Genomic DNA, 25,509 nt, shown 5'->3' with positions numbered 1-25,509 from the left:
CCACTAATAATGCCCTGAATGGTACGAAACTTCTACAGTAGTACAACTATGACCTTTAGTCCAATAACGAGGCATTAGAAAGTTTGTAAGTGCACCAGGAGTTTTAATGAGTTTATTTAAATAACACTTGCCTCTGCATCTGCTACTATACCGCTGCGTCGACGTTTTGGGAAAAGCCTGTAAAAGGACTTCGCTAGGACATGCTTTTTTATCAGTAGATAAAAAAAACAGCAACTTGCGTTTGTTACATTTTTGTATTTGTTTTTTAAATTAAAAAAAAGTGATGAGCTATGAGAGCTGCATAATACAGTTTTGTGCAGTAGGTTTGGTGAACTCCGTATTTATGCTGCTGTATTCTCCTCCCTCTGAACCTGTTCCCGTCCTCAGGGAAATACGTCTGGGTCGTAACGGAGTGGAAGAGATCAAGCGCCACCCTTTCTTCAAGAACGACCAGTGGACCTTTGACACCATCAGGGACAGTGAGTTAACACACCAATGTTTACCTAACCAGTATTTTATTACCATCACGTGTCCATGATGAAAAGCTTTCCTCTGTCCATTTTTGGATTTAAATTTCAATTGACTGTATGGTCATGAGAAATCTATATGAATTACCATCATATGAACCTAACTAGACCTAAGGTAAACAACGTATGTTAATATTTTCAGACTTGCACATATGAAAGTATGCATACTTTGGAAGTGATCTGCCTCTTATCTCTTTGGTTTCTTTTGTCCCTTCTCTCCCCCCGTCCCCAGCTGTGGCCCCAGTGGTTCCCGAGCTAAGCAGTGATATTGACACCAGCAACTTTGACGAGATCGAGGACGATAAGGGCGACGTGGAGACGTTCCCAACACCCAAAGCCTTCGTGGGAAACCAACTGCCCTTTGTGGGCTTCACCTACTTCAAAGAAGATCAGTTAGTGTTCCACTTTCTCACTGTTTCTTTTTTAAATATCTTTTTTTTTGCTCATCGTTTCCCCATCTCTGCTCCCTTGCGTCTGCTATCCTGCTGGTTTTGATTTAATATGACTATTTGATAGTTTGAGAAAGGAGAAGTGTAAGACAAAGCACTGGCTGAAGAGTGACCAGTAAGCTCTAAAGGCTGCCAAATGAAAGTGACCCCTGTCTGTTTCTCTCTCTCTCGTCCTCTCTCAGGTTGCTAAGAGGCTCAAATCGGTCTGCCGTGGAGAACGAGCACCTAGTGTCCATCAAGGCAAGTCCCACCTGCACCTTCACCCAGCCCCATTCAGTAGCCGTATATCGGTAGACCACAGGAGGTAATCACTTCCTATAACATCACAGCTGCATAGTAAAGCGGCAGACTGCTGTGGTCGTCTGGTCAAGTAATGCTGGGCCAGCGGAGGTTAAACCCAGCGTGTCGCTGGATTGCGACGGCCCTCTAAAGCCCTGTGGAAATTGGCCCCTGAGGCGGATGGATTAGGGGTTAATCCGCAACTAATTGAGTGACTTCTTAACGACACATCCAAACATAACGAGCTTTTTTGTGAGTGGCCAAACAAGAGGCTAGTACCCACAGGGGACAACAGGACGTTTTTCCATGTGCTGATGCTAACTCAGTTCCTCTGTTTGTTTTCTCTTCCAGGATGCCTCTGTGGTGAGCTGGACTTTGTTCTCCGCTTGAGATAGCCCATGTTTGAAATGGTCTTTAAGGAGGTAGAATGGGACATGGCAAAGTAGTTCTGAGCACACATTAAACAATGTAGTCATGATGCGGGTAAGACCGTAAGTGAGAAGTAACGTAACGTAACAACTCCTGTGGCATTTTTATGGCCTTAGTGGTTTGTTTTGCTCATAAGTCTTTTTTAAATGGAGTTGTTCCCTCAGTAAGAAAGCAGAATCATGTTTGCCCTGTATTTACCCTTTGTGTGTGTGTGTTTCTGTGTCTATGTACTCTGTGTGTGTGTGTGTGTGTGTGTGTGTGTGTGTGGTGTAGTCGGCAGCACTGCAAAAGCAGCTGCACGTGCTGGAGGAGCAGCTGAACACTGAGATGCAGGCCAAAGATGATTTCGAACAGCGCTGGCGCACCGCCACAAACCGCATGGAGAAAGTGACCAAAGAGCTGGACGAGGAGGTGCACAACTACTTTATCTCTCTCTCTCTCTCTCTCTCTCTCTCTCTCTCTCTCTCTCTCTCTCTCTCTCTCTCTCTCTCTCTCTCTCTCTCTGACTCTCTTTAGATTGACTTTTGATGAATCTTTTAGATTCATTCCTTATTACTATCTCACTTTTCACCTCAACCCTGAAATCAAAATTCAAAGTGTAAAATATGTATTATTACATAGAAAGGAATTGTTCCTCCGCACTTCTGTGTTAAACAATCAACGGGAGACAACTAATTATATATAGGGAGACGTAGTTCACCAGAGCAACACAGATGTTAAATCCTTAGTTTTTTATTTTTTAAGGTGCCAACATGCAAAGGACTAACGTTTCAATGTGCACCCACGTCTTCGTCAGAGTCTTATTATTATGAGTCCACAATAGACTCTGATGAAGACGTGGGTGCACATCGAAACATTAGTCCTTTGCATGTTGGCACCTTATAAAATAAAAAACTAAGTATTTAACCTCTGTGTTGCTCCAGTGAACTATGTGTCTATGTAAAATTTGTATATTGTATATCACACATTGTAGCACCTTGCAGGAAAGTTGAAACCCAGATTATTCATACATATTACACATTAAACGTTAATTAAACATACATTTTTTATTTGCTAGATTCATTTAGTTTTACATTTATTAAAGCAGCATATTGTGATTTGAGACCAATATGGTTGTGTATCTACATGGTATGAGGATAAACAGGTGTCGTGGCATGATGAGCTGTGACTGACCTTTGCTGTGAATGCATGGTCCTCTTTAGACCAACAGCCGTAAGAACCTGGAGTCGTCCCTGCGGCAGCTGGAGCGGGAGAAGGCCCTGCTGCAGCACAAGAGTGTGGAGAGCCACCGCAAGGCCGAGAGCGAGGCTGACCGCAAGCGCTGCCTGGAGAATGAGGGTGAGAGCAGACCTCCTCTATTTATTCTGTCCTCTGGATGTTCATAAGTATCTTCAATGTGTTTCCTCTGAAGCCCAATGCCAGAGTGGCACATTAGTATACCAAGAGTGTTGGTGGAGTTGAATGCACTTCTTTTCCATTCTGTACATTTCTGTATGTGTCCGGCCATCGCAGTGAACAGCCTCAGGGACCAGCTAGAGGAGCTGAAGAAAAAGAACCAGAACTCCCACATCTCCAATGAGAAGAACATCCACCTGCAGAAACAGGTCAGCAGCAGGACCAGGGCTCCTGGGTGTTGATGCAATAAGCACTGGACTAGACAGACCTTTAGATATGTACACAATCCACATGTAGCGATAGGTACTTTCACAATCAGGATATGCTTTATTGTTTAATTAGCATAAACATTTTTCCATGTTTTTCACAATCAGTGTAAGGTTAGATATTTGTACAATATTTTTGTTATTGTTCATTGTGTAAGCATAATTTCAGTAAGGCTGGAAGTTGCATATGTATCATCATATACCATACTATTTATAGAAAATGTGTTGGAGTGGACAAAAACTATGACTAAGTTTAATGCATATCTACAGTAATGCTTTTTCTGTGCTGAATTCAACCAGGTCAGCTATATTTCTAAGTGTATCCCTGACAAAGATGTGGCCTAATTTTAAAATACCAGGTATTTTCGTTAAAATTACGATAGGTCTGGGTGTGTCATCCTCACAATTGGGACATGTTACAGAATGTCCTAGTGTGGTCCAGTTTTCTGCCAACAGTACAATTTTGTTATGATGTGTAAGAAGTGGTGTAGTTTTAACATGAAACATCAATTTTTGGATGAAAATGGCTGAAAAATGTTAAGCGCTGAAATGTTGCATGTATGTCTTTATATGGCTAAAACATTCAGTACATGTTAGTATTTGAGCGTGTATGCGGACTTATTTATGTGTGAAAGTGTGTGCGTGTGTGAGGTGATGCTCCTCAGCTGGAGAAGACATGCATCTCTCACGGAAGCAAATTGGATGCAGGTGTATATGTGGCAGGGTGGTCCTCTGGCTTGTTTCCCCATGTCCATGTCTGTGAGGATGCTGATGTTGTTTGTGTGGGGGAGTGAGTGTAAGAAAGCACTTCTGCAGTGTGAATACCATTCTGCTGGTGTATGTGTGTCACTGAGTGAAATGAGAGTATGTATTTTTATAGGTGTCTATAAATGACACAAGGATGGCCGGATATTAACAAATAAATATGTATGTGGTGATGAAATAAATATGGTGCTTCTCTTCAAGATGATGTATTTAAAGTGTATCTAACTCTGCAGAAGTGAAGTGTGTGTGTGTGTGTGACTCTGTGTGGCATGCCCTTTCGCCCTCTCAGCTGGACGAGGCCAACGCTCTGTTGCGGGCGGAGACGGACGCGGCGGCGCGCCTGCGCAAGTCTCAGACGGAGCTGACCAAGCAGCTGCAGCAGATGGAGGCCAACGGGCGCGAGCTGCAGGACAAGTGTTGCCTGCTGGAGAACAGCAAGCTGAAGCTGGAGAAGGACTACATCGGCCTGCAGGCCGCGCTCGAGGCCGAGAAGAGAGACTGCAGTCAGGGCTCGGAGACCATCACCGACCTGCAAGGTAGCTTTTCACCACTACAGATTTTCCATAATAGTCGTTACCAGTCGTTATGTACGGGTACAGCACTGGTGCTAACGTGACTACAAGTGCTAGCTGTTGGCAACATGTGTTCAGTGTTTCCCACAGAATTCAATTCTATTTGTGGTGGCAGGTTTGCAGAATTAACTTGAATGCAACAGTTTTTAACAAATTAGCGCAGCATGGTTATGATGCTAACTAGATTTAAGCACAATTTTTGGTACAACCTGGAAAATCATTGTGTGGTGGTCAATGTTGATATTGTGGTGGGCTGCCACAAATAAGTCAATGTATGGGAAACACTGTGTGTTTCATCTTTTAGATGGTTACCAATAGCAGAGGTGTTCTTATTGTCCTTCAGTATAGCTGTACTCAAGTTACATGATGTCACTGTGGAACAGGTGTCATTTCCGGTGATGTACTTCCACACATAGAGTAGGAATGTCTAGCCCATTTAGCCTTTAGCCATTTTGTAGTTGACTGCTGCCTACAGCACTGACAAGCTATTTTCATAGTCGACTAGCCGATTAGTTGATTAGTTAGTTGAACCCCTAGCGTGGAGCGGGACAGTGCATGTTTGTGTTAGTGTTTGTGTGTATGTATGTGAGTCTTTGTGTGTGTGGTCAGTTATCCGTGCCCCCACTGGTGTCTCCTCATGTTGTAGCCCACCATCTTTAATTGGATGGTCTCCACTTAACCCTTAAAGGTGTAGGTTTTTGAACGTTCTAAGTTCCGCAACAATTGAAGGTTCTAAAATTCTATGTTGAATTCAACGAACCCAGATATTCTTGGATGGTCTCCACTTAAATGGAAACCCGCTCACTGGGTGGTGCCATCTCCCCTAGCAAACGTAAAGGGAGCAGGAGGGATTCTGATGGGGTGCACACCTATGAGTTGAGAATGTGTGCACACATGAGACTCTCTCTGTAGTTGAGCCGTGTCATTTTGCCCATTTGTCTCCTATTAATCGCCAACCTCCCTCTGCCTCCCTCTGTCAGGGCGCATCACAAGCCTGGAGGATGACGTGAAGCAGTCGAGAGTGGCCTTGTCCAAAGCAGAGACGGAGAAGCGTCTGCTCCAGGAGAAACTCACAGACCTGGAGAAGGTAGAGCCTTCATCTTCATCTCTTCCATTCTTTCAGTCTTCATGTGATCACTCTCTCCCTCTCTCCTTCAGTGATCACTCTCTCTCCCTCTCTCCTTCAGTGATCACTCTCTCTCCCTCTCTCCAATCACCATCTTCTCCTCCATTACCCCATAACCATATGTCATAGAGAACCAATGGCTTCATGAGATTCTCGGTATTATAGTATGTGTATTGTGCTTTTATTTATTTTTAATTTCTATTTGTTGCTTTTGAAAAGCACATTGAATTACTCCTGTGTATGAAATGCCCTATATAACCAAACTTGCATTGTGTTGTCTAATGGTGTGTAGCCCAGAACCCAAAGTTCTTCTTCCTTATTTCCATGCCTTGTTTTTTTTTCCGTGTGTGGCCCCTGTAGGAAAAGAACAATAAGGAGATCGACATGATGTACAAGCTGAAGGTGCTGCAGCAAGGCCTGGAGCAGGAGGAGGCCTCCCACAAGGCCACCAAGGCCCGGCTGGCTGACAAGAACAAGATCAGCGAGTCCATCGAGGGAGCCAAGTCCGAGGCCATGAAGGGTAAGGAGGAGCCCCCGCGGGAGCCCCAGCGTCAACAAAAGAGTCGTGACCGTCCCTTGTCAGCGAAATCCTAAAAACAACACGCTGGTGTTGTCTGTGTGTGCGTGCGTGCGGGCGTGCGTGCGAATGAAAGCCACTGCTGGCATATGATAAATAGATCCACTGGATGCTTATTTGTGGATTATGTGTTGTGCATCGTATGGGTGTGAGTTTGCTTTGGTTGGGGGGGGGGGGGTGGAACAAGACATACATTGCTGGGTAATTTGGCCTGCAGTTTGTGTTTATGGTTGTATGTTTATTAGAATATGTTTATACAAGGGAGTATATTTACATGTGTATGGATGCGTGTGTGTGTGTGTGTGTGTGTGTGTGTGCAGATGTGGAGCAGAAGCTGCAGGAGGAGCGGGCGGCTAAACTGCGTGTGGAGAACAAGCTGCTGGAGCTGGAGAAGCATAGCTCCATGCTGGACTGTGACTACAAGCAGGCACTGCAGAAACTAGATGAACTGCGCAGACACAAGGACAAGCTCACAGAGGAGGTCTGTCTGTCTGTCTGTCTGCCTGTCCGTCTGTCTGTCTGTCTCTTTTGTGTGCTTATATTTAACATACATGTTTGTGGATGTTTAAGTGCGTGCCTCTGAGAGTATACAGTATGTACACGAATCAACATGTGTGCACGCAAGGCACGCGTTTATGTTCAGGCATGTTTATGCTAACAGGCGCTAGCTGTTGTACACGTTTCCGAGTGGCTTTGCATGTTCGCGCAGAATGGAGCCGTCTGGATTTGGGACGCAGAGGGAGGGCCGTCTCGGACATTATAGCAACAATTTATTTAACCCACACACAGGGCTCTGCTAAGTGGAACACCAGGCTAGTTCCAGCGAGTTGGACTGTCTGCCCATCTCTGTGTTTACTAGCCTCTTGCAGCCACACTGGCCTCTCTGGCCCCTGCATACCAGATCGTGCCATTAGTGCTCTTTTAGGGTTTGGTCACCAGAGAACAGTGTACACACACACACACACACACACACACACACACACACACACACACACACACACACACACACACACACACAGTGTGTGTGTGCAGTGATGAGAGACTCAGTGGTTGAGGCAGGCTGTGCCTCTCCCTTGTCTTTTGAGTTTAGTGCGTCTCTAGCTGTTGACAATGTAGCAAGTGGGTGTGATGTGATTTGTTAACCGGTTAAACTGGTGACTGCAGTGCCCAATACAGAAAGGATTGTGAACACAGAGACGTTTGTTCTTCCCTTGTACTGATTTGAGTAGATATAAACCTTGGTTCATGTACAAGTTGAAATATGTAAATATAGGAATGCATGTTTAGCACTGAAAGGCAAGGAAATGTTAGAACTGGTAAAAAATATTAGCTAAAACATTAATATAGTCTTAAAGGTAAGAAAGAAGATACAGCTTTAATGATACAAAGCAATATGCCAAGTCAGCACGGTAGACAGAAATGTTGAAGAGAATATGAGTTGAAGAGTGTATGAGTTCATTCATGTGCCATCATAGGCAAATACACAGTGATATGAATGAGTGATTGACAATAATGAACAATTCTGATTGCGCTAGTCATTAGGCTACTTTTGCATGTACATTCACCCCTTCACCTGACCGCTGTGCCATGTCCATGCCCATCCCCAGGTGAAGAACCTGAGCCTAAAGATCGAGCAGGAGATGCAGAAGCGCACGCTGACGCAGAACGACCTGAAAGTGCAGGTCCAGCAGCTCAACTCCCTGCGCACCTCCGAGAAGCAGCTCAAGCAGGAGACCAACCACCTTCTGGACATCAAGCGCAGCCTGGAGAAACAGAACCAGGAGCTCCGCAAGTACGGAGCACCACACACACACACACACACACACACCTACACACACCTACACACACACACACACTTTCACATACTCACACACACACACACACACTTTCACATACTCACACAATGTATCTCACAGTGGATTATTTAGGGGTTCATTGTTAAATGTCACAAACCTCTCACTTATTTACTAGAACTTATTGGGGTATCTAAGGAAATTCACTTGGGTTCACAAATCTTCCATTGGCCTCAACTCAACATTTATCAGTGCTATGAAAGCAGTATCCTGCAACTGTGTTTGTTTAGTACTGTAAGCGTGTGACCTAGTCAGAAAACCGAGGGTGTGGAAACAAAGCCCTTTGTTCCTGTTGCTGTTCCTGTGATGGAGTGGCCTGGTGACGCCTGACGGGCTCTGTGGAGCAGGCTGCTCATGTGTCTGTCCTGTGTGCTCAGGGAACGTCAGGATGCAGATGGACAGATGAAGGAGCTGCAAGATCAGCTGGAGGCTGAGCAGTATTTCTCAGTAGGTTTTCTCACCACAGAACTACTACTACTACTACTTACTACTACTAAGCTTCATTTGTATAGCACCTTTCATACACAGAATGCAGCTCAAAGTGCTTTACATTTGGTCCACTTCACACTACCCAAACCCGTCCTAACCCCCGTTCAGTCATGCCAATGTAGTATAATACTGATGGATCTGAGAAATAGACAGTTTTGATTACTGACTGTCCTTAGGGGGCCTAGTAAGTGTACTCTGTAAGGTGTTCTGAATGTCTCCCTCTCCTTGCAGACTTTGTATAAGACCCAAGTACGGGAGCTGAAGGAGGAGTGTGAGGAGAAGAATAAGCTATACAAGGACATGCAGCAGACTCTGCAGGAACTACAGGAAGAGAGGTAGGAGTCCCAACAATGGCATCTCACCCTGAGTGACCCAAAGGAACACACAGCCATGTTTTAAATGGACTTCCTCCACATGTCAATTGGCACGTCAATATTATGATTCTGTGGGACGTTATGCCGTCTTGCTGAGTAGTGTTGAACGTCTCAAACAAAGAAACAAGCGGTAAACACCTTAAGGTTGATGGTACCAGTTCACATCTATCTCTAACCTCTGAAGTAGGCTTGTAGTAATTGGTGGTCAGTGGTGTCACTGGTTAGCAGATCCTTGTCTGACCCCACCCTTCCTCCTCCCGTGTGAACAGGGACTCGCTGGCGGCCCAGCTGGAGATCACGCTTACCAAGGCGGACTCGGAGCAGCTCGCACGCTCCATCGCCGAGGAGCAGTACTCCGACCTGGAGAAGGAGAAGATCATGAAGGAGCTGGAGATCAAGGAGATGATGGCGCGGCACAGGCAGGAGCTGGGCGAGAAGGACACCACCATCAGCTCAGTGAGTCAGAGCGTTCCCATACGCGCAGCGTCGCTTTATGCTAATGTGACAACTGATTACATGACTGATACTGCCAGTTTAAAGTAGAAGTACAGTAAAACATCACATAGATTTGTAAAGACATATTGCATAGGTTATGCTTTCCCAATGAAAGAAACACACTGAGATATTCACATTGTGTGAATGGTCTATGAGGAGAGGACATTTTAGGATTTCAGAAAAATTGGTCATTTGTTTGCCTTCCCCTCACCCCCTAACCAAAGTTTCCAATTGTCCCTGGTATCATCTTCACAGTTAGAGGAGGCTAATCGCACGCTGACGAGCGACGTCGCCAACCTGGCCAATGAGAAGGAGGAGCTGAACAATAAACTGAAGGATAACCAAGAAGGTATGTTGTCCTCCCACTCTCACTTCCTGCTATCTCTTCCTGTTTGAAAGTTCGGCGCACTCTAATCACTGTTGGAAAAGGCAACGGAAACTTGCCGATGTTTACCAGTGTGCTGGAGATGGGTTTCCATGATGTATCCTATCCTATCCTATCCTCCCACCCACACATCCCTGCACTGTTGCTATCATTCTTCATGGGTCAATTTGGATTTGGTGTTTGATGGACTGTAGAGCAAGGTTTAGAATCAATGACCTGAAAGACCTTTGAACTTTATTTTGTGTGTGTGTGTGTGTGCGCGTGTGTGTTTGCTATCCAGATATGCAGAAGAAGATGGACTTGGAGCAACAAATCAACCAGATTAAGAACACCTATGAGAAGCAGCTTCAGTCCGAGAGAACTTTGAAAACCCAGGTAGGGAAGATGATCAGGCCAACCCTTCACCAATGAAAGTTGACCCTATGGTTGGGGTCAGGTGTCTTTCTACTTCTCCTCTGAGCAAAGTGAGGTCACTGCTAATTATTCATGTGATGTTTGTCGTGTGTGTGTGTGTGTGTGTGTGCGTGTGCGCACGTGTGTGGATGTCTGGTCCAGGCGGTAAACAAGTTAGCTGAGATCATGAACAGGAAGGAGGTGCGAGGCGGAGGCAGTCGCCGCGGCAACGACACAGACATGCGGCGGAAGGAGAAGGAGAACAGGAAGCTGCAGCTGGAGTTGCGCTCAGAGAAGGAGAAGCTCAACAGCACCATCATTAAGTACCAGAGGGAGATTAACGAGATGCAAGCGGTACACACACACACACACACACACACACACACACACCCTAACAGCTGCATTGGTGCCAAAGAGATGAGTGAAATTGAGTTGCAGGCCACACTCAAGCAGGTACACAAGAGTTAGTCACTTGGACTTTGCACTTGGGATTTATCCAAAGTGACTCACAAGTGACGTCTAATGAATGTGAATAGAACCTGGAAAAAAACATTAGAGGCCAATTTACCTTTTAAGTCCTAAAAAAACTGAAGTGGTACTTCAGGAAGCGAAGAGAGATGAATAATTTAAGTTCATGAGAAGTTTTTGGTGGTCAGCTGCTTGTTTGAAGACCGTGAAGTAAGCCTGCTGGAACTTGGCAGCTCATTCAACCATGACGGTGCCACTTAGCAGAGAGCAAACGCACACACAGACAAACAAATACACAGGATCAGATTTCAGTGTTCAATATTTTTGACTTGCACAATTGATTAAATGGAGAGAAAAAAACATTTATTCATTGTAGAAGTATAGACAGACACAGCAATACAAAGAGAAGAGGTTTATAAACAGGTCCACAGGGCAATGGCCTCCCAGTATTATACAGAGGAAGCAGGAGAGAATTTGGCTGATTGTCTCAAAGAAAAAGTTTGGAGTGCCGAGTTTGTTTGTATTGGAGATGCAAAAAAGAGCGTGTGTGACGGCCATGAGGAGTTTTAATATCTTACTCTCTGTATGTGTGTGCAGCAACTGTTGGATGAGAGCCAGGTCCGTATTGATCTTCAGATGGCACTGGACAGTAAGGACAGTGACATTGAGCAGCTGCGCGGCCTCCTGAACTCGCTCAATGTCCACTCACTAGACTCCGCTAGTGTGTCCAGTGGACCCGACTTCGATACTGATGACACCTTCGCAGGTATGTTTACCATGTGAAAATCAATCCTGTTGACATTTTTTGTCCTTACAAAGCTTTTTATTAACAACTCTGCCAAAACAGAAAGCAGCAGAACTTTCACTAATACTTTCTGTTAACTTCCTTTCTGAAGGATGTTGTTGAGTACAAGTTGCATATGAAGATATGTACAGTACTAACAATATCTTACAGTAATGTGACTACTTTCACAGTTCTACTCAAAAGAATCTTATCAATCTGTGAAATACAGGGCTTGCATACCCCTAAATAGCAAGAAGCCATCCTATTATTTTAACCTTGTTTTTTGTTGTTGTTGAAAACACTATAAGGAATAAGCACATTAATGAATAAATGAAATGAATCCATGCATCTCTTTCTCACAGTCCGTAGGCCCTCAGTCAAGCCCAGCAAACGGTCTTTTAGAAAACGCCAGGAGTCCCACCCTGCACTCACTGCTAAAGAAAGCAACTCCTCTTCCCCTAACTCTGACAAAGGTCCACCCCTTCCCCTTGCCCTGTTCTCGCTCCTCTCAATCATCCTCCTCTCCATTCTCCATCCTCACTCTCCTTTTCTGAGGCCGAGGTCTGGATCTCTCGTTCAGCCTCTGTCAGGGTGGGGTTTCCCGGCCCCTGCTCTCTGCCCTCTGATTGGTCTCCTCTCCCTGCCTCTCAGCCTGGTGCTTCAGGTGATTTGCATGAGCCTGGTGTCTGGACGCATCGATTTGACCCCTGTTTACCCCACTTCTAACCTTACCCATGCGGATTGACCTTGTGGAAATGGATTAATGCAAAGCTGAATTGTGGTGGTCTGAATGCCGTTTTAAGTGGATCATGTCCATTGTAAACAGCATTTAGTCCTGAACCAGATGTGATCTGTCTCTGAGAACCCGATTGTTTTTGAGGAATCTAATCATGTTTACTGAGTGTGGTTATGCGTTGGACGTACATGGAGTTCTGGTGGGTTTTTAATTGCTGGTTTGTGAGGAATGGGGACTTAAATGTGCTCTTGCTGGTTGTGCAATGTTTGGGGAAATAGATGCTGCTTTGCTTTTGAAGACCCCATTCTTTCCTGGGTTCGTGTCAGTTTTACTGTCCTTGGCCTGTTTGTCTGCCATCTGCAGAAAGCAGCTTTGCGAACACCAGGAAACAATGGGGAGCTGCTGCCCCCCACTGGGGATGTGGTGCAATTGCAGAACACAATAGTACTCACATGGAAATCGAACCCAATTTATTTGTATCTGTTTCAGAAACGAGGCTTGAAGGATGGCTTTCAATGCCTGTGCGGAACAATACCAAGCGTTTTGGATGGGAAAAAAAGGTTGCTTGAAAGTTTCTTGTCCTTTTTTACGGTAGATATTATCGTGTCTGGTGAACAGCCGCGACAGAACAACAATGTTTTAATGTAACCTAGCCGGTATTGATTTACTACTCCAACTGGTTTGACTGATTGTGGTTTTCTACAGTATGTGGTGGTAAGCAGCAAGAAGATTCTTTTCTACAACAGCGAACAGGACAAAGAACTATCCAACCCTTACATGGTGCTAGATATAGAGTGAGTTTAGAAACACACACACATTCAGCCATGTATACAAGACGTCTATTTTAGTCTCAGAGACATGTTCATTAGAGTTTTACTTTACAAGTAGAAAACATTGATTGTTTATTATGTATGTCTTTCAGTAAACTATTCCATGTGCGGTCTGTCACCCAAACGGATGTATACCGTGCTGACGCCAAAGAAATCCCCAGGATATTCCAGGTTGGTAGGCAGACATCCCACAACTAAATCAAGCCTAAAGTAGGACTTGCGTTGGAGGGATTTATAGTTCTCATGATGTACATGTGTGGCTATTATGTAATCACATTATCCCTCTGATATTCAGGCCAAAGTCGTAAAATGAACTGGTGGTTGAGGGATATACCTACACTGTTACGAAACCCTCTCTAATCCACATAAGTAATTTCACTCATATCAACCTGTCTTGATAGAAGGCACCCTGGTGTGTAAAAGCATAAGAAGACCTCTGCCCTCATTATTTCCCGATCTGCACCCTCCTCTCAGGTCCTGTATGCCAATGAAGGAGAGAGCAAGAGGGAGCAGGAGCTGGAGTTGCCCATCGGCGAGAAGTCTTACATCTGCCACAAGGGCCACGAGTTCATCCCCACGCTCTACCACTTCCCCACCAACTGTGAGGCCTGCACCAAGCCCCTGTGGAACATGTTCAAGCCGCCGCCCGCCCTCGAGTGCCGACGCTGCCACATCAAGTGCCACAAGGACCACATGGACAAGAAGGAGGAGATCATCGCGCCCTGCAGAGGTACGATCTGGTCATAGTGGGACACTGGTTAGAGTATTAGTATTGGTAATGCAAAAGGAGCTATGCAAAACTGTCTTGGTATGTTATTGTTTTGACAAGTCAAAGTAAATGATATTGACTACCTCATGGAGTTAGACATTAGTAAACTGAAAGAGATATTGTGTCAGATTTGCAGCACATCTGAAGGTGTAAGTATTTGCCTGTTTGAGAATGTATGATGAACTGTAGTATGGTCAACTGTTGTTGTTTTTAAATGTACTCTATAAATACATTGACATTGACATCTTTTCTGCCTTTCGTGTCCAGTGAACTACGACGTCTCCACGGCAAAGAACCTGCTGCTATTGGCCGCCTCACAGGAGGAGCAGCAGAAGTGGGTCAGCCGGCTGGTCAAAAAGATCCCCAAGAAGCCCCTGGCGACGGACCCATCCCACCGTTCCTCACCCCGGGCCCCCGCCAAAGTGCTGGCCAGCCAGTCGATGAGGAGACCCAGTCGACAGCTGCCCCCCAGCAAGCCCAGGTGAGCAATCGGTCTTGGAGTCTGTGGGATCAGCTAGCAAATGACCAATGCTAACCATCACAGTTCATTTGAAGGATTTATAGACTAAATGACAACTGAGGCCAACCAGATGCTGTCCAACTAGCACCTGTCTTTTTCAGTGAAGAATTGCCTCCATGTGTCTGACTCTATGCTAGCTTAATAAAATAGCTAGCATGCTAATATGGTAGCTTGCTAGTTGTTTTCAAAGAGATAGACGTAGACTGTAATTGTAGCAGGTTATGGATTGGAGTGCTAGTATGTGTGACATGCAGGGCCGTGACCAAGGAGCCAGCCGAGCCCCCAACACTAGGGGAGAAGACCAGCCTCATCCGCCACAAGGGTCACGAGTTCCTCCCCACGCTCTACCACTTTCCCACCAACTGCGAGGCCTGCACCAAGCCCCTGTGGAACATGTTCAAGCCGCCTGTAGCCCTGGAGTGCCAACGCTGCAACATCAAGTGCCACAGACAACATATGGATAGGAAAGAGGAGGTCTTGAAACCCTGTGCTCCAGGCAGAATCGAATCACAGACCGAGCCTGGCTAAAGTGTTTGTTTTTATAGACTATCCAACACTGCTAGAATCAATCCGCCTGGTGATCATCACAAAGCTTGTGGTCTATACTTGATACTAAAAAGAGGGTTGACTTCTGCCTGAAACACAGGGCCCTGGGCAAGCTTGATGACTTGAGTATGAGCAAAGGACATGGGGCTTGGAGCTGAAAACTAAGTCATTTGAAGGGTGCACCCATGATTGATCCTTCAGAGGAATCTCTACCTTCCATCCATCTCCAAGGAACTACCTCACAACAGTGATGAACATTGACTCACTCAAGACATTTAATCATCTCCTACAAATAAGTAGATCTAATTTCAACCAATTTAAAATGAATCTACCAACCAATCTCCGTTATCATGCTGTCTAATATAGCTAATATCTATAAATGATATGTTTTAAGGTGATATGGAACTGCACTCCTTCAATACAGCACCATAATAACATATTGCTGTAGGCTTTAGGCTGCTGATATGAAGGGGTAACCTGATTCGGGCACTTTATGAAGGGTCTTGTGTCCACTCCCACCTTCTCCCCTTGCAGATGGCTGGATGAGGGTCTTCAGGACTGGCATTGGGCTCTGGATGATGTGGAGGATGTTGATGATTTTGTTGACAGTGCATTTGATTTCTGAGGAGCCCGTAGGCTTGTAATCAGGGTAAAGGCTCTCTAACAGTGTTTGTGTGTCGTGTGTGCTGTGGGTTTGCTTAGCATGCTGGTTGGCTTACATTGGAGTGGAGAACTACCTCTTTCAACCAGATCTTTCAATGAATGACCCAGGTCATTGCATTGCAAGGAAATTTAATAAAATATCTCTTAAGTACTGACACTCCTTGCCAGACTGGTGAGTATTGTTGTCAGTTGATGATGAGTGTTGGCATCTATTTGCACTCATTTCCATCCTTGTGAGCTATCTGAATTGTGTGGTATCTCTACACTGTTTTCTTAGTCTTTGTGTGCCTTGTGTTGTTGTGGTATTTACCGACCTGTTGTTAAAGATAAGGTGTCTCTGTCTCTGGGTGCCCCCTATACATGGGTTTCACCAATATAGTTCTGTTCTGGAGAGACCGGCAAGACCATATACAACGGGAAAGAAGTTAGATTCCCTCAACGGTTCTTCACTTTCAGTTAGAGCACTACAATGGTAAAATGTCCAAATCAAGTGAAGTATGGGATTGACTGGGAGACACAGGAGACATGCTTTGGAGAGATTAGCCTTTGGTCAGACTCAGGGCTGGAGAGCAGAGACAGTGACCTTTCCTTCCTTTCTCTGACGTCACTGACCTTTTTCACCCCAGCACACCTAGAGCGGATGCTACCAAGATGGGGCAAGACATCGCCTTCAGTGGCCAGCCCAACAACTCATGACTGCCTTAGTTCATTTGCTTTGTTTTGTTTACAAGAAATACGTATCTACAACACAGTATTTTTATGTTAAAATGACAGTATGTTCCTTGTCCAATGTTTTGTATTGATTTATTTCACAATAAAACATGACTTTGACTTGTGGAAAAAAGTGCAATGACTTACGACTGAAGTTGGGTGCATGACCTATTGGGTGGTGTATGTATTAGAGCTTGCTATGTAGTTCTGTCTACTTAGATGCTTAGATGTGTTTGGGTAGAAGTTGAATACTGTGTTGGGAAAGGAAACTAACCCCATCTTTCTCTTGTCTTTTCTTCCTTCTCTCTGTTTTTTTTCTCCCTCTGTAGTTAACCTCACTTGGGATTGTGGTGAAACTACATGGTGATTTTGGTGTTTCCTCTTTTTTCCACCATCATGAACGCTGAAAGATGTAGTAAGACAGAAAAAAAATGCAAAACTGCTTTTTTTCTAACAAGCTGTTGTAGAGGGACCTCTTCTCCTCGCTGGGCATGCAGAGCTTTTTGCTTCCTCATTGAGCACCTGTTGGCCCGCAAGACGTCATTATTTTCGGGCTGCCATTTTCCAGCACGCACTCCCATTGCTTCAAAGTAGTTGAGCTGAGAAATGGTAGCTTGGATGCAAAGGGTTTGCTGAAGGCTGTGGCCCATCTGCTGGTGTAGAGACTGTATCCCATGGATGAGAGCAGGACTTTCATGGAGCTTCTCCCAACCAACTTGCCAGTGATCGATCAGAGAGTTCCAAAGCACTTAAACCTGGATTATGTCCTGGGGGAAATCACCAAAGGAACCCAAAGAGGGACCATAAGCATCAGGGACTAGGAAATGACCCCCATGACCAGTCACCAGGAGGCTCTGCTCAAGGAAGTGTGGTTCTCTTAAGAACATTATTGGTACCTAACACTACACCACCCCAGCACTACAGACACATGATGTGGATGCAAGGTCACCTCGTAGGTTTATTGTTGTACTAAACACAGATTTTTTTTAAAAATGTCATTCAGGGCTTTGGTAGTTCACTATAGACACTAGTTATTGAAAGTAACACTCTTAAGTCTGGATTGCGGAGTGCCAGTATTGACCTCATGCTCACCCTTATAGTAATGCCTTAAATGTATGCATCACAGATCATTCCGGAAGGGCAATGTTTACGGCACACGTTTTAAACGCAGTCAGTGCACCACAGAGCATTTTCTGCTGCTGTATTCTTTTTGTTGAATGTATACCTTAGAGGAAGGACATCTGTGTGTTGTACAAAAAAAAGAAATATGGAAATGCTGTACGTTTCACAGTACGTGAAGAACTCCCATAGCGACTCATGTCGAGTCTTTGTTGGTTGAAAAATCCTCTGTGTAAGCTAGCATGTGTGCGATTTGATGCTGTGGGTTTAAGGAAGTAACGTGGCTTTGTATTCGGGGTAGTTCACTCCCATATATGAATGTGCTCTTATATTATTCTTAAGAGAGGGAAAGAGAGATCAAAAGTATGAAGTTTTTCAAAAGATATATATTTACATATTTTTTATTTTTTACAGGGAGAAGATATACAAATTGTTTGTATGTAACCCAAATTGCTTAAGAATATTTCACTGCAGATATGAGAGAAGGCTGATTTTGTTTTTTATGTTAGTCCATGTCAGCTGATGGTGTGACTACCTTCCAGTTTGTTGGGAGTACTGTAGTGATGTGCTGTGAACTTTTCCCCTCAAGTCCCTATTGAGTTTGGATGAAGCATGATCTATATAAATATACACAGTATATTTTAAGATGGCATCATACAGAACACCTTGTATTATTTATACTGGCCTGTGCACTTTGTATTTTAAAGCGCTACGTCCAGATTGCATGTTTTATATTGCTACGTTGAACCGAACGATAACCTGTTTGACAATAAAACAAAACTGTCTTTAACTGTTGAGCTTTACAGATTTTGAAATAACAAAACATTTGTATTGTTCTTTTGTAAAGTCATGTGTTCTTGCTTTACACAGAGCCTATATAAGTGTCCTGTGGAGCAAAAGGAGAAACGACTATGGGACTGTAGATGCTTTTTATTGAGGTATTTATTGCAGGTGATCTACAATGTTCACTATGAAAAGACAAACTAATTAAATAGCAAAAGTATTCATTTACAAAGTTATTTCAATCCCAACACTGTAGACATACCAGTTTGCTTAAGTACCTGAACGCCTGAAAGTTTCCCTGGACTGATACAAACCAGGGAAGAAGAAAACTAAGAACACATTTTGTGTTTCACAGTTTGAGAAAGTATTTTATAAAACCTCAGGAATGTAATGGAAGTGTGTGCACATCTGACCTAATCAATATGACTTAGAGGAGCAAACAATAACTCTTTAAGTACTGCTACAAGACAGAGTTTGAGATTAAGGGAATGTTTTACAAAGGTTTGTGGTCATACATACAATATTTGATATGTAACTGTTTGTTAAATATAGTTCCAACTTTCTACAAATACTGTACGAAATTGTGAAAGATTATTCTGAAAAACAACACATATTGTTGCATAGTTATTGCACTTAGAAAAAAAGTTTTGGTAAATCATTTAGACCCATTTAACCAATACATGAAATAGCATCATAATCGTCCCATAATACTTCAGAGCTGAAATTGTAATGTCATCAGTTTTCCAGAGTAGACTATTAGCTTAATCCAGGTTTAGAATGTAAACCAGAACAGCATCTGATTATTTTTCCAGTGTGTAAATTCCTGACCTTTTACTTTAGGTAAAGGGGGGTATTTGACATGACCTGAGCCGAGGCCTGGGGTTGAGAGTGAGGCAGTCCCTGCTGCCATGCACTGTAAACTCGACGCCTCAGTCTTGCTTCTTGGAGCCCTTGGGCCTGTAGTACAATACTGTCGCCAGGACCCAAATGTTCAGAAGTGTCATCACGATAAACCTGATGAGCACTTTTGACCGGAAGGCAGAGCTATGTAAGTTCCCAGGAATATGCAGGCAATCAAGAGAACCAAAAGAAGACACTCCAAACTAAAATGATTCACTTAAAGGATAAAGTCTGATACTATAAATGCTCAAATATGAACACTCACCCTGAGTATCTCCAGTTGTCACAAGTGTGGTGAAAATCCTTGCTGGAAAAGATGCAACAACAAACATGTGAACAGTCATCATACGGCATGTTCATTCTGAATAGGATCACTAAAGGATCCCCTTAACCTCAGCCCATTATTAACAAAACCACAGGCAAGGAGTGTACATTCAGTTACTCTAAGCATAGTAAACTGCATAAATATTTTAGTAAAAGTTAACGTCAAACTAAATAATTGCTATAGAACACAGACTGGTGGCGTGTGTGTGTGAGAGAGGGAGAGAGAGAGAGGGCACTGAAGAGACCTCAGTATAGTCTTACCCATGCAGGTGTAGGTTGCCATGGCCCAGGTGAGGCTGCTGACCTGACCTGAGTCTTTGGACGCCCACAGACACTGGAGCTGAGCAAACTTGCTGCCAGCGCTGATAAAAGTGCACAGGCTCTGATGGTGAGAGGCCACAGACAGAGGACAAGCAGAGTACAGTTTGAGCCAGCAGAAAATAAAGGGTGAGCTACACCTCAGTAGTCATTGTGTAATAAATGGGGTAGTAAAACTTTGCGTGGTAAGAGGCCTCATATATAGATTGGGTCTGGTGCAGACCTAACAGACTATAACCTCCAGTAACATCTGTTTTGTCAATCACAGTTTATGGGTTATAAACAGAGGAATGGAAATCTGAAAGGTTATGTGGAGGAACATTTTTCTTTGAGGTTGCTGAAGGTTGACGTTTCACGGTTACACCAAACAAATTCTAGACGAGGCCTTGTTGCAATTCAGTACAAAAAGCACAAGAAATGTGGTGATACATTTCATCAACGCATAGCAGACAAACTGTATACAGATTTCTCTTCCAGAGTTTCCACTGTAAACTCAGACTTTAGCTGACCGTGAAATAAAATGTCCTTGAGAACAGCATGTACTCACCATAGCAAGATCAATAACCCACTTCTGCACAATCAGAAGGTGCCAGGTGCCCACAAACCTGTTCAACTCAAGTCAAGGGGCAGCACAGAACAAGAAAATCAAAACCTAGCATGCAGTTGTTCATGTGTCTCTGCTTGGGTTGTAAATGTAACCTGATACCCATTGATCACAAAAGTATGTTAAACTTAAAATCAATACTGTTTAAACAGTTATTTTATTCAACTTGTTGACTCATGAGTGATTTGCTCATAAAATGCATGCCCCCTGTTGTCTGGCCTTATCAACATACTGTATGGACCCTGAGGTAGACAACATTCGGAGCGCTGAGATACTATATCTCTTGTTGTAGAACATGAGAGGGGATCATTGCACAATGTGAGTGTAGGTCAAAAACATTGCGGAGTAAGGATACACAAGTGCATATAGCAGTCCTTGCTTCAGGTTACCATTGTAATGGAGAATCAGCAGCAACAGCATGACATCTTAGGGAGAGAGAGAGAGAGAAGCAGAGATCTGATAGTTGTAGTTGTGTGGCACACAGGACACACATGGCACTGTGACAGTGAGGTCATCGTGCAGTCCAGCTTTGAACCAGGGTCCGGCTGCATCACACATACTTATGTGGGTTCATCAGAATGACGAGCTAGATTTTGCATTAGTTAAAGTAGGTCTGGGGCAACAGGCCTCTGATTAACTATACTCTGCTGATTAACTGTGTTTCTGGAAAAATGCTTAGTTAGACTATGCTTTGGGAACATGCATCAAATATTACTTGATGTTATGGTCCTGAACATGACCAAGGTTATGGTGGTGAACTCACCTTGGGCAATCAGAATGGGATACTCCAGGTAGGTAGGAGGTGGGTAATCATAGTACATTTGGTAGCGGACAAACACAATGAACCTTGAAAAACAATGAACAATGCCATGGTTAAGCAAAACAAGTCCAGTGAGCAAGCGTTGCTTAGATTTTGTATGTGTAGAGAGGCGTGTTCATTCCAGTTTCACAACTGATAGCAGAGAAGATATACAATGACTAACAATTATTATGCAACAAACCACCCAAAAACATTATGAAGGCTACTAATATGAATGACCCATAGCAATCCGATTGAAAGGAGTTAAATGGAGCGTTGATTTTATAGTAGCATTGAAGATAGCGGAAAACAACTCTCCCTTTCTGTATTTGGGCAGAGTAGCCTATACATTCTGCCCCAAATAAAACACAGCAGGGCGATGCCAGACAGTGTCTGTCTATTCAGTGAGAAGACAAACTGTGATACAACTGTCTCATGAGGGATTACTGCTACAAGACAGACCATTATGACTTATACTTATTCGTAATATGCCCTTTGTAAGGGCGTGGACCAATACATCCCCTCCCAATTCATCTGTAAGAGTATGAAAGCACTGATTTGCACGAGACCTAGAAGTAGCCTATGTGTGTTGAAGATGATGGTTATAAACCCAATGGCCGCAACATTCGTAATGAATATCCAGATGCTACAGCCAACAACCTAACGTAAGCATATCACAGCAACTATGGTGCGTCTGCCATCTCGCTATAGGCTACCAGAAAGTTTATGTAGTGAAATGTCTAGGGAAGACGCTTCGGGAATTTAAGTGTTTGTTTTAAATCACTGACTAACGTTAATTCGACATAAATGACCGCCATTTCCATTCTAAATCAGGAAGATGCTTCTGCAACGCATCTGGAACACTCTGATGACAATGGAATCGAAATAATCACAGATCTTAAAATAATTGTTTTGAGATCAGTGAATGTAACATTCAGTTAGGCTTTAACATAGTAGCCTAATTCTGTTTTATTTTTTTGTAGCTATCTATTTCATCACAAAGCTACATTGTAGCCTATGGTCTTACCCGGTAAGTTCCAAGAGCAAACTGTTCAAGCTCACACCGGTGGTTGATTTCGCTCTCATCAGCACAAATATTTGTGGAAACTTGAGAACCATGCACAGGACTAGTGTGCTAAAGTTCGCGAAATGCAATAGCGTATCGTCCTCCATCGTGTGAGATGGTGATGCGTGGACCTCTTGGTTAACCCCGACTGAAATTTTGGCACCGATGAAAGACGATAACCGTCCAAATTTGGACAACAGCGCACTTCCGCACACATCACCCAAACTATTCCTGACCCTGCGTGGCACCCGTAGTTTCTTTTTTAAAATGTGCTTTTAATGTCAATGTGCTGCAGCAGCTTTGCAGTCACAAATCTGATGCCTATTAGTAACTGAAGTGATAATGAATATTTAAATAATTATGTCTTAATTATTTAAGACATTAACAAAATCTATTAAATTAAAATAACGCAATAGTTTACAATGTAATCATAGTAGCCTATGCCCTATGCAATAACAAAACAGCCCAGTAAACGTTTCTGTAAAGCATACAATAACTTTATTTATAATTTACAGAGCATGAACAAAACAAAACATTGCTTTGGCATTATGCTGTTATCAATTTGGACAGTAGGAGCCTACCAACAATCGCTAGGAGTAGCCGAATTTAAACAAATCAATGAAATGAAAAGACGTACATCAGTTACAGAAAAAAACATCACTGAGTAAACATATAAAACGTTCAGCCTAGTCCTACATAAAATCTGTCATGCATGTGCTTTCAGTTTAAGCCACCTAACCTGCAGCCTGTGCACAAGGGAAGTGGCGCACACTGTCAATCTTCAGGCTGCGTAGCCTAATATAAATTCAGGGACTTCATCGATGAATTCATCATAATGTGCGAGTTAAAAGTTTCAGCAGGGCTGCATTTCTGGACCCTGCTTCGTTTTGCCATGAGTGCCGGTCAGTATTAGCAATTTGTCCATCCGAATGAGTTCCTTGCCGAGCTCCGTGCGCAAGCGACTCCCAAACATTTGGTTTGTGGTGTTGGGCAGACAATCCGAGTACACAGGCACATAGCTGGGGAGGGTAGACTGTGTCCTCGGGCGACCCTGCAAGCATGGGTTTACTTACTTAAGGCACTAACACTTTTTTGATGACGGAACATTCATAACCAAAAATTTAGTTTGTTGTGTGAATAGGGACAAGCAGTATGTTATATATATTGGCAAAAGGACAACAGGGCAAAACAGAAATGATTGACATCTAACACCAGAGAAATAATGCATATTTGGTCCAGTCAATTGGTTTTAAACATTGAACATAATGTAGGCCTATCTGGCACATATTAACTGCCTTACCAGCTGGTCAAAGTTCTTGAGAAAGCTCCAGTTCTTTTCCCTAAAGAGAGATATTTGGTTAGGCATTTTGAGTCATGTATTTGAAATGTTAGGCATAAAAAACAACTTCATTCAACTAGCTACTGCCCTACTGTGGTAGTCTATTTAAAATTCATGTTAATCTCATAATTTGGAAAGGATTATTGGATGAATGGGAGAGGGTTTTGTGTACAGTATCCACGGCTAACTGAAAGAATAGGCGACTTCATCCGTGTAAACGAAACTACAGAACTCCTATAGTAAACTATACCATCCTGGGGGCATTCGGTCAAATGCAATCCACTCCTATCAAATATCGGTTGAACAACGGATCGTTTAACTGGCATCCGCGCTGAGGAGAAAACAAGGGCACTTATGTCTATTTTAAGCAGTTGTACAAGAGAGAGTGATATAAAAGTAACGAATAATCTCATTACCACTCTTTCACCCCCATCCTCTCCGCGCGCATATATTCTCGCCATATTTGATCCTGTTTGACCGGGTCTCGAGTGTCAGAGTCTTGTGCCGGTGTCTCAACGCCTCCGGTGTTTCGTGTCCTATCCGCTTGGTGTCTGTATATAGACACAGATGACTGTGATGTTAAAGCAACGCTGGGTCGCTCCACTAACCGGTATCCAGCTGAAGTTGCGCGCCTTAAGTTGCCTTTCCTATCCATCTTTAGAAAACGCTCACAAATGTTTTGATTTTGATAAATCCATTGGTACTTTCTCTAATAAAACTGTTGTAAACGCCTTTTAATTTGTGGTAAGCAAAACCCACGACGTGCTGGGCGACATTCCCACGGGCGGAAGGGTGACACAATACCAATCAGTACACAAGTGCCTCTGGCGCTCCCGGGCGAGCCACACAGGGCTCCACTCACTTGTTTGTGGGCTTGGTCTCCCTTAGAAACAGCCGGGATATGCGGCGGTACCCACAGACCATTGTTGATTTACGGGAGGCGACACATCCGCTGGGCTCAAAGGACTTGTCTAGCTTTTGTTGAGAGAAAGTTTCTGGGGGAATATTGAATAGCATTCATGCACGAAAAAACTTGATAGATTAGCCTTTATCAATTTATTAGATCTGGATTTATTTCAAACACCTGCACTCTAAGTTTTGATATGTAGAAGACATAGAAGTAGGCTACTGAGAAGTAGAAATATACAATTAGCAAATTGGCTGAATACTGAATATTACATGTTATCTGCACTGATTCCATTTCTTCAGTTTACTCGAGTTTGACATTTGCATTACTAATCACTATAAATTCGTTTTTTCTTTGATTCACTAGATGGCAGTATTTACTAATATATCCGGATTGAGAACCATAAAGATGGACAAAAGCTTAGTGCATGTTTGTAAAAGTGATGAAATACAACCTGAATTATCTTATTGTCACAGCCTTTCACTTTGTGAAATCAGATGTGTCCTTCAAGTTAAGGTCTGTTGGCTATTTGCTCTTTGAATTCAGAGTCTATCAAGCAAAGGTGTACACACACACAAACAAACAAACAAACAAACATACACACACAAACACGTGTCTGATATATGTTACATTGCAGTCATTCAGTAAAGTTGGTTGGTTGGCAGATGGCTGAGAGGAATTCTGATTCATTCCTTAGGGACTGCATTACACAGAGAGACCCTACATGTATTCAGTAGCTTTCCCAGGATGACCTCTACTAAACTGTATTTGTCACCTAGATTGTCCCCTACCATTATGATGGTGCAGCTAAGGGCATGTCGTAGAGTGTATTTATGAGAAATCTATAGCCACAGCTGGTTTTATAGGTCAGTAATGTGCGCTTTAAAGTGAGGTGGAAATAAGGCATTAAACCATTTGTCTGCACTGGCAATTGTAAGAATGAGGATCA

The 25,509-nt window shown here is 43.5% G+C and overlaps 3 protein-coding genes across 10 annotated transcripts in view; 1 reads left to right on the top strand and 2 right to left on the bottom strand.

Moving 5' to 3' along the window:
* Positions 1–18,310, top strand: part of rock2a (rho-associated, coiled-coil containing protein kinase 2a) — a 39,021-nt gene extending 20,711 nt beyond the window's left edge. For 2 of the 8 annotated variants that reach the window (XM_042071709.1, XM_042071708.1), the window contains exons 8-33: positions 388–479; positions 760–919; positions 1,159–1,216; positions 1,607–1,618; positions 1,958–2,095; positions 2,887–3,022; positions 3,197–3,288; positions 4,400–4,646; positions 5,663–5,769; positions 6,169–6,328; positions 6,706–6,866; positions 7,993–8,177; positions 8,616–8,685; positions 8,959–9,062; positions 9,371–9,557; positions 9,852–9,945; positions 10,262–10,356; positions 10,537–10,728; positions 11,440–11,608; positions 11,989–12,099; positions 12,852–12,922; positions 13,068–13,156; positions 13,285–13,363; positions 13,667–13,922; positions 14,229–14,442; positions 14,736–16,717. In XM_042071709.1, the coding sequence (XP_041927643.1) occupies positions 388–479; positions 760–919; positions 1,159–1,216; positions 1,607–1,618; positions 1,958–2,095; positions 2,887–3,022; positions 3,197–3,288; positions 4,400–4,646; positions 5,663–5,769; positions 6,169–6,328; positions 6,706–6,866; positions 7,993–8,177; positions 8,616–8,685; positions 8,959–9,062; positions 9,371–9,557; positions 9,852–9,945; positions 10,262–10,356; positions 10,537–10,728; positions 11,440–11,608; positions 11,989–12,099; positions 12,852–12,922; positions 13,068–13,156; positions 13,285–13,363; positions 13,667–13,922; positions 14,229–14,442; positions 14,736–15,009 (3,553 nt within the window). In that variant the 3' untranslated portion in view covers positions 15,010–16,717. The other 6 variants (XM_042071714.1, XM_042071711.1, XM_042071712.1 and 3 more) reach the window with 6 other exon arrangements.
* Positions 18,311–18,444: 134 nt separating this feature from the next.
* Positions 18,445–22,535, bottom strand: slc66a3 (solute carrier family 66 member 3). The gene is made up of 7 exons (XM_042071715.1): positions 22,276–22,535; positions 21,213–21,295; positions 20,805–20,874; positions 20,393–20,450; positions 19,789–19,909; positions 19,469–19,510; positions 18,445–19,327 (listed from the first exon to the last, which is right to left on the bottom strand). Exons 1-7 carry the CDS (start codon positions 22,419–22,421, stop codon positions 19,233–19,235), a joined length of 615 nt encoding a protein of 204 aa, XP_041927649.1. The 5' UTR covers positions 22,422–22,535; the 3' UTR covers positions 18,445–19,232.
* Positions 22,536–22,836: 301 nt separating this feature from the next.
* On the bottom strand, positions 22,837–24,451 carry c19h2orf50 (chromosome 19 C2orf50 homolog). The gene is made up of 3 exons (XM_042071716.1): positions 24,070–24,451; positions 23,615–23,654; positions 22,837–23,365 (listed from the first exon to the last, which is right to left on the bottom strand). The coding sequence occupies exons 1-3, from the start codon at positions 24,306–24,308 to the stop codon at positions 23,168–23,170; spliced, it is 477 nt and encodes a 158-aa protein (XP_041927650.1). The 5' UTR covers positions 24,309–24,451; the 3' UTR covers positions 22,837–23,167.
* Positions 24,452–25,509: the final 1,058 nt, after the last annotated feature.

The sequence above is a fragment of the Alosa sapidissima genome, chromosome 19 (genome assembly GCF_018492685.1).
Source record: "Alosa sapidissima isolate fAloSap1 chromosome 19, fAloSap1.pri, whole genome shotgun sequence".
Classification (NCBI taxonomy): Eukaryota; Metazoa; Chordata; class Actinopteri; order Clupeiformes; family Clupeidae; genus Alosa; species Alosa sapidissima.
The sequence above is the reverse complement of the archived record's forward strand: the minus strand, read 5'-3'. Positions and strand labels throughout refer to the sequence as shown.